We start from the raw sequence: 10,779 nt of genomic DNA, 5'->3' as shown, positions 1-10,779 counted from the left end.
GGCCGCGGCGCCCAGGGCGGCAGCAGCAGCACCAGCGCCAGCGCCAGCGCCCAGGACAGCGCCAGCATGCCGGCCGTGTGGCGCCGCTGGTACAGCACCTGGTAGGTGGCGGGCGCCCTGGTGATGAGCAGGTAGCGGTTCAGAGCCACGAGGCAGTGCGACAGCAGGGACACCGTGAGCCCCAGGCCCAGCAGCCCGCCGCGCAGCAGGCGGTAGCTGCCCCCCGCGCCGCCCCAGTCCCCGGGGGGCTCGGCGGAGCCCGCGGGCAGCAGCCCCAGCACCGCCTCCTGCGGCATCCACAGGGCGCAGACGCTGAGGTCGGCGGCGCAGCCGTTCACGATGAAGGCGTTGCTGGTGGTCTGCAGCTTGCGGAAGGACGACACGAGATAGATGACCATGCCGTTGGCCAGCGTGCCCCCGATGGCCAGGCCCGAGTACAGGAGGGACACGGGGATGCGCCGGCCCGCCCACGACTCCTCTTCCTCGCAGAGCAGCAGCAGCGATTCCCCGGTGGTGGAGGAGGTGGCCGCGGAGGAGGAGTTGGTCATTCTGGCCACGCTTCGCACCTGCTCGCGCCCTAGCGTCGGCTTCTCGCAGCGCTGCCCATCCTGACACTTGCCGGCTGGGGAGGCAAAGACATCGCTGCAGCCCTCTGCCAGCCGCACAAAGGCTGAGGCGGAAGGATGGGCTGGGGGAGGGGGAGAGGGCGCTCCAGGAGGACGGGGGCGGCAGATGACAGGTGCCTGCCTCGGAAATGTCTCCCGCGCCGGGAAAGGCCGCCCCGCGTTCAGCAGGCACCTGCGAAGCCCCGGGCCGGCAACGCCAGGGACCCGCTCCGCTTCCCCGAGACAACGGCGTGCGCGCACGCACAGCGCTCGCCACATGCCGGCCGGAGCCCCTCGCTAGCGGCAGAGAGCAGAGCTACCCCAACCCGGGACGTGCCAGAGGGAGAGGGTGGGGGTACCTGGTCTCGGGGCCGGTCCTTAGCTGACGATCGCAGAGGGAGGGATGCCAGGAAATACCTCCTCAGCAGCAGCATCTGCGGTCCAGGAATCAACAGGGGAAACTCCGCTGGGCTCCGTGCCAGGAGCAAGTGCCCCGCTTCTCCCGAGCCGCATCCACACACATGGCACCAGGCAGGAAGCAGCAGCTGCAGGAGACTTCTCAGCTGGCAGCGGGGCTCGGGAAAGTAAAGTGGCCGCTGCAAGCCCGGGCGGTGGGCAGGCGGCACAGCCAGAGGACGCTTGGCTGCAAAGGCAGAAGCTGAGCTGGAGGAGAGCGCCCTGTGCTCAGAAGCAGGAGCGGTGGCTGCTATGGTGAACCCACTGGAAGCTCTCTCCTGCTCAGCGATACATCACTCAGGGAAGAGACAGCCTTTCTATGCCTGGGATGAATTATTCAACAGCTTCTAACTTGTAAAGGGAAGAAAAATATCTTGCTCAGAGTCCTGTAGTTAACAAGTTCCTTTTTCTTTCTCCCGGTCACCTTATCTTTCACTCTGCTTCATTTTCCCTTCTTTCTGTCTCCAACTTGAGAATAAAATTGAATATTCCCCCACCATATTTCATCTCAGTCTGATGCATTCTGGATGCAAGGCTTTTCCCCGAAATGAATAGGTAGTCCCAGGACCCGGGGCTGGTCGCTTCATTCTCAGGGTCTTCAGGAGAATTACTTAATATTCTAGTTGAAATTCTCCCCACCCCCATAAGGAAAGGCATGGGTAATGCCCCCAGAAATTCTCCAAGCTGTAATTTAAATCATACTTTCTTTTATTCCCATTACCAGACTCCTCTCCAGAGTTCAACTTGTGCTTCAGTAATGGAAGACAGGCTTGGAGGGTTAAAAATAAATGGGCAGAAGATTTAAAGTAGAGGCCAGCAGGGTTAGAGAAGAGGAGGGAGTGAACAGGTAGAGCACGGAGGATTTTTCAGGCAAGGACACTGCTCTGGATGGTATTATAGTAGTGGATACCTGCCCTTATAAATTTGTCCAAAGCCTCAGAATGGACAGCACCGAGAGCGAGCCCTCGAGTACCCTACAATTAGAGCTGTGTCTGTCCGTGCCGAGACGAGTGAGCAGAGACAAGTGGGCCGCTGGTGCAGGGCGCTGATGCTGGGGCAGCTGTGCGCGGCACCGTCTGCTCACGCTTGCTGTGACTCTAAAGCTGCTCTAAAATATGTCAATTATTTTCAGAAGCGCATGTCAGGGGGAAAGCAAGGGCCGTGAAGCATCCATAGTGTGAACAACACAGGCAGCTTTTCACTTTAGAACCTTTTATCTTGTGGTGTGACTTGCAGCCATGTCCAACCTGGGGCCTGCTTTCCTCCCCCACCTTTTGGGGTAGGGGTGGGGGGATTGGAAAGGAATTGTCTTGGGTCACATCTAAAATATACAATATGTATATAAGTTACTGTACATAAGTAACAAAGCATCCTTTATTTTTCACATTCCTTATTATAGTTTTGGGGTTTGTTGGTTTTGTTTTATTTTTTTGAGACGGGGACTCACTATGTAGTTTAGGGTGGCTTTGAACTCCCGGCAGTCCTCCTGCCTCAGCCTCCATAGTGCTGGGATTACAGGCATTTGCAACGATGCCTGCTTTATCACAGAATTTAAAAGGAAAGAAAAAAAAAAATGGGCTGTGGGGTTGGACCTGTCTGTTAGAAATTTACAGTCTGATGTTCAAATCTCCTTTGGTACCAGCACGCATTTATCCATTCCCCAAGGGACATTTTCCACAATGATAAACAATTTTTCACTGGGAAAATCATTTATTTGCAAGTTTAGGTCAGTAGGGAATTTGGTAACAGGACATAATGGAAAATGCCAGGTGGAGTTGCAGGACACCTAAGTTCTAAGTGGGGCATCCATCAACTGACCTTGTGATGAGTTATTTTTACCTTGTCAGACGAGAAGTTTCCACTCCGTGACTTCAGAGGCCCTTTCTGTTCAAACTTTCTCAGACTCTCTGCTCGTTGATTTACATCCTCTTGCTGGCTCTGGCCCTTGACACACTGCCACTGTCTCACCTGTAATATAGCCCTGCGCGGTGTGGCAATCGATCCCTAAAATAATGTTTTGGCGGGAAAGTCAGGACACACTTTCTCTGCCTTTCTCTTTCAAAACCAGTGAAACCCACCATTTAGTCCCTGACCGCTAAGAACACTGATAGAGGCCAGCACTAAGCGTGAACTGACAGATGAAAACCTGCCTAGGCTGGGTCTCAGCGGAATGAGTCAGGAGGAAGGGCGCAAAAAAAAGAAGCAGTGACTCGCTGAGCAGATGCTTGAAGGTTTGGATACCAGGTTTATTGATTGCTGAGCATTTGCCGTGGCCGCCTGGCTGTTGTCGTTTGTCTTTATTAAAGCTGTGAGCACATCCAGCCTGGGGCGCGGGCGGGAGAGCCTTCTAATCACTTCCGGTTAAAACTTGTCACTGAAATACACTTTCACTTCATCCTAAAGGATGTATGTAAAAAAAAATTTTTAAACAGGAATCAAGATATATCATGTGCAAGTACACATTCCCTGTAATGAATGCGATCATTATGTATACTTAAATTACACCAATAAACTTAAATAAACTTTATTTATTTATTTATTTATTTATTTTTGGTTTTTCTCCGGTACCGGGAACAGAACTCATGACCTTGCACTTGCCAGGCAGGTGCTTTGCCGCTGAGCTAAATCCCCAGCCCCTTAAATAAACTTTAAAAAAAGGATGTAGGTATTCAGAGGTCAGGTCCTGGGTGCGCTGGAATGTACATGTAATCCCTGAGAGAGAGAGATCCCGCCTCCGGCATCCATGCCTTGTGCTTCTACCAAAACCATGTCGCCTACAGCCCCGGCTGATAAGGCAAACTTCTGTCTCTGGGTTGTTTCATTTTTGTTTTAAATTGTGGAACTTATATAAAGGTACACAGCATGGGGAAGGAACTTTGTTTTTCTCATTTTATTCCCAGTGCCAGAACAGTGCCTGGCACATGCTAGCTCTTTAGTAAATACTTGCTGAGTGAATGGACGGGTGACGTTATAAGTGATCTTGTTTGTTTGTTTCTGGTACTGGGTACTGAACTCTCGACCTCGCGCTTGCGAGGGCACCTGGGCACCCAGGACCTGAAATCTGAATACATACATCCTTTTTTAAGGGTTTATTTAAGTTTAGTGGTATAATTTAAGTATACATAATGATCGCATTCATTATAGGGAATCTGTACTTGCACATGATATATCTTCATTCCTCTTTTAAAAATTTTTTTTGCATACATCCTTTAGGATGAAGTGAAAGTGTATTTCACTGACAAGTTTTAACCGGAAGTGATTAGAAGGCTCTCCTCCCGCTCCCCTGGCCACTACATCGCTTGCCGGAAGTGATCTTGTTTGTTACCGATGGTAAAACCCGGGTGATTTTTACGGGCACCTCTTCCTTCTGCTCCCGCAGTAGCTGTCTCCGTCCATCATCCCCTTTCTAAAGTACCTTTGGTCTCTGTTCTCCCTTGGTGCTCCCCTTCGGCCTTACCAAAACGAACCAAGAAGGCTTCCTCTGAGCTTCACCTCCGCCTCCAGGTGCCCCCACACACCGTGGCAGAAGCGCTCTTCCTCTGCTTTTACTTCCTGTTCACCCATTGGGCGCCCGCACACGCTGCTGCAGTTCTGCCCGCAACTTTAGCTAGGGTCAGAGCAGCCTGGCTGCGTGCGCGCGGGGACTGGAATCCCGGCTCTGCTCACCTCCGCTGTCAGGACGCGGTCCTCGCTGCCACCTCCGCCTGGGCCGCTCTTTGTTCTTTTCTCGTTGCTCTGTCCCCTTCTCAGTGTCGCGGGCCCCTCATCTGCGGTTCCTGCGCCCTGCTCTTGCTTCTCTTCTCATCCTAACTGGTCTCAACTCGCTCCGAGCCTTCCACCCGGCCTGCAGACCACCCAGTCTCTGCAGCGGCCCTTGATTCCTCCCAAGTCCGTCTCCCTCGCACCCTGCTCTTCCTCCCATCACCGCTGGTCCGGTTACAGACATCACCTAATGCTCCTAAGGGTTCACCGCAAACGTGTTTTCTGTTCTGATGCAGTGTCTGTGCACTAGGAACATTCCTAATTCTAGTGAGATTTTTTTATATAAAATTGATGATTTTTCCTGTAATTATGTACTAGGTTACATTTGCTATATTTTAAAAACTTGTATTCCAGTGACAAGCCTATTTGTGGCATATTATTCTTTTTAGCAGACAGCAGGATTCTATTTGCTATTAGTTTAGTGAGGATTTTTTTCATCATAAGTGAGATCCTGTCGATTTAACTTATGTTGTGACTTTTGGTAGAAGGCTGATGATACTATAAGATTAAAGATGGCCTTTTTTTGGAAAACTATTTATAGCTTGAGGAAGGTAAGTGTAAATTGCCTGAGGCTGGTCAAGTAGTTAGTCAGAGACCTTTGACTATCATTTTATTTTTTCTTAAGATTATTAGTCTAATTGGGTTTCATATTTTTCTTGGGCAATTTTGGTTATTTATTTTTTCTGGAAAAACTATTTTTCTGTTTCCATTGATATTTTATTATTATGGTATTTATTTTAACAGCAAGCTTTTTATGATATGTTGTAAGAGGAGGCATGGTACAAATAAAATGAATATTCACCCATTCATCCACCACTGTACATACATTCACAGAAATTTATTACACCCCTACTGTGTGGGGGACATAAAATACAGGGATAAATAAGATCCATTCCTTGGAGTATGGAGGGGAGCACTGCTCCCCCAACACTGCGGCCAGAGAGTGAACCTGTAGTCTTCTTTCTCAGTCAGTTGCATATGACTGAAGTCAGCTGAGATGACTAAAATATAACTTTGCTAAGTGCCAGTAGAATACAGAGAAATAAGGAGCGTGAGGTGAAATCAGATAAACTGGCTTATGAAATGCTCACCATAGGCTTCTTATCTTTTATAAAAATGTCTCCCAGGCTGTACTGGTAAGATTTCCCAATGCTGGGACACAATATCTAAAACCAACAGTTTAAAGGAAGAGAAGTTTAATTTGACTCACAACTTCAGGGCATGCAGTCCATGGTCAACCAGCTCCAAGGAAATACCATAGCTAAAGGGCATGGCAGAGCAAAGATGCTTAGCTTATAGTGACCAGGAGCAGAGCAGGGAACATGGCCAGAAAAGACTATACAGTATAGTAGCCAAAGTCACATCTCCATACCCCACTCAGACGTACCTGGGAGTTGCTTTCCTAATCCCTAGGGGCTCCCAAGCCAATCAAACTGACACGATTAAGCTTAAGCACCACAGAGCATAACTCCCACTTCTACAGGTCTCCCCCAAAACCTCTGCATTCCTTAACTGCAGACCCGGAGATCAAGACTCAGGAAAAGGTAACTGTTACCTTGCCAACTGGTCAAAGTCTTGTCCGTGTATAAAATCATCTCCACTTGGATGTTCTGTGTACACTGCAACCCTCAGTGTCCAAGACTGATTCCTTCACCTTCTTTCCTAAATAGTCTCTCCTTTTGTGACGTGCCAGATCTTTCTGACTGGCCTTGTTATTACGCTGACACGTTGGTGAGAATCCTACCTGACATTCGTGATTCCTGTTCTCTCTCACTCCCTGTGTTCACCAGCCACACGTGCTACTCTACAGTGTTGGTGTTTTTTAAATCTTTCCACTAAACTCTACTGATTTTTCCACTACTTGGCCTCACACAACCATCCTCTCTTCTACAGATTATCCCAAGAATCTCTTCACTGACCTCTATTCGCAATCTTTTTTGCCTCCAGCGGAAATAATTTTTCTGATACCCAAAAGTAATATTTTTATTTTTATCTGTCTCTCTACCTTCCCCTTGAATGTACATTCCTTGGAAATAGCTTTGCTTTGCTCACGGCTATCACTGACAATTCCCAGAATAGAGAATAGACCCCTACTCAGTATTTATAGTAAAAACTAAGAACACCTGACTGTCCTGCTCAAAACCTGTCAGTGGCCTCTGCTGCCCGCAGGAGGATCATAAGCTCATCGCTGCTAATGTTATTGTGGACGTACCACACATACCAAGTCTTCTGAATATTTTTCATCCATTGTTTCACTTAATCCTCATGCAGGCTTACAAGGCAGCCAGGCCACCCCTAAATTTGCAGGCTGGACAGGAGTTCAATGAACGTCTACACCCCCTATGTCTAAATATACTAGACTCAGAAGTTAAGCAACGGAACTATTAAATAAAACATGTTCTATTCTTCTAACTTGAAAAATATACTTGCATAATAACAGAAAATCCAGACTCAAATTTAGAAGTGTCGAACTCATAAGTTGTTTCATGCTACGGGAATGTGACAGTTTAAGAGCTTGTTGCTGGCCCAAAGTCCAGCCCCGCCTGTTCCCACCCTCTGCTCTGCCACCACACGCCAGAGAGGCCAGAAGTTCAGTGCAGTGCACCCCAACCTGCCCATCCAAGTCCCACCCACATTCTGCCACACGGCTCCCCTTGGCTACCTCTCAGACTGAGCATGGTGTCTGGAAGACAAAGCCGGAGTGGGTCACGGAGATCTTGTGAGCACTGTCACGGCCACCGGGCAGGGCATTCTGGACATACTGTAGAAAGGAAACGACCTATGGGAGACCTTGTCCTCCAGATCCATCTGATGAGAAAACAGTCACTAAGAGGTTAAATAACGGAGATCACCCAGCTAAGAAGTGCAGAGCTGGGCTGCAAGCATGTGCTCTTCAGCCCCTCTCTCAGCCAGCACACTGCACCTCCCTTGATGAAGTTTAATCTCCTCTCTATGGCTCAGCTGCTGTAGAGTAAAGCATTATAACAAGGAGACCCAAACGCACAAAGGTTCAGAAAGGTAAAGCACACATTCTCTCTCCAGTGGGGGTAGATGAGCAGTCCGGGTGGAAGGCAAACCCACCCCACCAGGTAACTAGAAAGCAAACGTCTTCTACCTCGCTACCCACCTATCCCTGAGGGAGCAGGACTCGGAGTGTAGTCCCTGCACAGCAGCATGGGGACCCCTTGGGAATACGTTAGAAATGACTCAGGCTCAGATCTGCTACTCCAAGTCCTTCGGGTGACTCTGGTGCACACCACGTTTATTCCTGTCCACCTGGCTGAACTTGTTTATTCCTTTACCATGTCCACTTCAGCCCACAAAGATGAAGAAGAAAGAATGAGGGCAGCCAGCTTCTTTTTTAAAAGACGTGACCTAAAAATTTCATGTGTCACCCCTGCTCACAACCCAATGGCAAAAAACCTCAGGTCACAGGGCTGCAACTTGCTGCAAAAGAAGCGAGGAAATAGACTCCAGCTGAGTGGTCACAATTCTGCTAAAACTCAAGAGGGAAGGAAAAAGGGAGACAGTATTGGGGTGATTTCCCCTATTCCGAGGTTGATGGTACAGAGGTCAAAACTGTTTCATCATTTGGGGTCTGTAAACAGAATGCCTAGTGCCCACCAGCTTTTTCAGACCCCTTTTAAATGCTTGCCATCTGAAAATAAAACTTACCGGCTGTTATGATTTAGATCAGGAACGCCCCACCTCCCCCCGAGGCCTCCTGCACTCATTGGCCCAGCTTTTGCAAGGTGATTGAATCGTAGAGCTGGTATAGCTGGCTGCTTGTTAGGATGTGGGGCCTAGGTGCAGGCAGGTCCCTGGGAACATGACCTGGAAGGGCATCTCTGCCTCCCCGGCCCCTCCCTTCTCTCTCTGCTTCCTGGCTGCTGGATGGAAAGAGCTTTTCAACCACCATGCCCCTCCGCCTTGGAGCCAAACAAACATGGACCAAAGCATGAGCCAAGTAGGCCTGTCCTCCTTCAGCTGCAGGTGTTAGGTACAGTGTCCCAGAGACGAGGAAAGTGATTAAGATACTATGTTCTGAAATTAAAAAGAAAACTTTCGAATAGAAATGAAAACACTACTACGCAACTGCAATTCGACTCATCATTATTTATAAATTACTTCCACGTGGAAATGGGGTAGGCCTGATACCACGTGTGATGGGGGCTCGAAAAGTCTCTGGGTCTGCAGAATTCTTTAAACAGCTCTGCACAGTCCCCATATGCCACCTCCACCCTCCCCTGCCTGCGGCACCTCTACTCTGGCCACACCACGAAACTCGCCGTCCCTGGCTGTGCCCCTTCTCTCCTCCTCCCATCCGGGCATCTTTGTTGAGAGCACTCTGGGCCTTGCCTGCCTCTTTGCCTGTCCACGGTCTGCCCCCCTTTTGCCCAGCTAACTTCTCTTCATCTCCCACATCCGAGCTCAGACTTCAACTCCCACAGGGCGTTCCCCTGATCCCCAGGACCAGATTGTCCAGCCAGTGCACCCCCAGAGCACCCAAGTGCATCATTGCTTCTGGGTACTGGGCCCCCCCACCTCCGAATGAGAAGTTAGTTGAGCAAAAACTATCTTTTTAATCCTAGTACCTGACCCTTATAAAACATAAACTAACTGCATAGATCCCTTGGGAAATGTCCATATTGGGATCAAGATTCCTGTTACCGTTCTCAAGAGATAAACTGGCTTTGGAGTCATGAAGCGAGGCATTGTTATCGTTTATTTTAAGGGCTTTTTGTAACCCCACCCTTGTGGTTTATGCCACCAGAGCAAACAAATTTTTGGTGCAAACAACCCCTTCACAGAACCCCATGCCACTCCTGACAGGGTCTAACGTGAACTTTCCCAGTACTGAATTTCATAAGCCACCAATAACACGACACAGCAATTTTCTCACATACTTCAGAAAACCAAAGGACATTAGCAGTGAAAAACTGCTCATTTCCCTCTCTGCCGTTAGCAAGCCACAGAGCAATCTCACTGAGCACAGCACTGGTACCGCCTGAAATCCCACTTCACATCCCAGCTGTGTTTCTTCCTCTCTTGGTCTCTCAGAAGTTACACAACTGGGAATTGCGTTGGCACGGGTCCATTTAAACAGTGGGTTTTTCAAAGGAACAACATATTTATGTCTGTTTTTTAGCTAGATTTGGGAGTAATTCAGCTGTAACAGAAGAAAGCCCAACAGTGGAGCTTCTAGAAGTTATGACTAAGGAACAGTGAAGCTAGAAATGGCTTGTGTTTGGTCCCACCCTAAGATCCTCCACTGGGGCACCTACAACTTTATAGTCACGGTTCCCAGGGAGATTTTTCTTCTTCCCCAGGAGACTTCAGAGGCTTTCATACCCTCACCTCATCGCCAGAAGCTCATTATTATACAGCAGCACAAATGCTGCAGAACACTGAGAGCCAGAGAATGGTGTGTCACACCTGAGGGTGATTTTGTTCCTCCAGGTACATGTGGCAACTTCTGGAGACATGTTTTAAAACGTGGACGAGGGAGTCTCACGGGCACCTCTTTGAGTAGAGGCCAGGGATGCTGACAAGCGTCTCCCAAAGCACAGGACAGCGCTCCCACGATAAAGAACGCTCTGACCTAAAATGCCGACAGTTCCGAGAGTGAGAAACCCTGCCACTGAGAGCAGGATCAAATCCAGGGTCTGTTATTACTCCTGTAGCCCTGAGCAAGCTAGTTCACCTTTATGTACCTCAGTACATAAAGTAAAAAAGTGACAGAGGTGTCACTTATCTCCGAGGGGTCTTACAATGATTGCCCGTATGGTAGCAGCTGACAAAGGGGCCAGCACTTACTGTAAGTGTGCTGCACATATTAGTGACAGTGGTGAGTCCCAACACGAGTGGAGCGTGAGCGACAAAAAGTGACGGGATTGCCAGGCATGGTGGTGCATGCCTGTAATTCCAGCACTCGGGAGGCTGAGGCAGGAGGATC

The 10,779-nt window shown here is 49.1% G+C and overlaps 1 protein-coding gene across 1 annotated transcript in view; it reads right to left on the bottom strand.

The window, feature by feature from the left end:
• Gpr88 (G protein-coupled receptor 88) overlaps positions 1–1,531 on the bottom strand; it is a 2,492-nt gene extending 961 nt beyond the window's left edge. Inside the window, exon 1 of the mRNA XM_005389100.2 lies at positions 4–1,531. Within this exon, the coding sequence (XP_005389157.1) occupies positions 4–884 (881 nt within the window). The 5' untranslated portion in view covers positions 885–1,531. The remainder of the gene's footprint in view (positions 1–3) is intronic.
• Positions 1,532–10,779: the final 9,248 nt, after the last annotated feature.

This window comes from Chinchilla lanigera, unplaced genomic scaffold, assembly GCF_000276665.1.
Source record: "Chinchilla lanigera isolate Chin_1 unplaced genomic scaffold, ChiLan1.0 scaffold00034, whole genome shotgun sequence".
NCBI lineage: Eukaryota > Metazoa > Chordata > Mammalia > Rodentia > Chinchillidae > Chinchilla > Chinchilla lanigera.
This window is presented reverse-complemented; position numbering and strand designations above follow the sequence as displayed.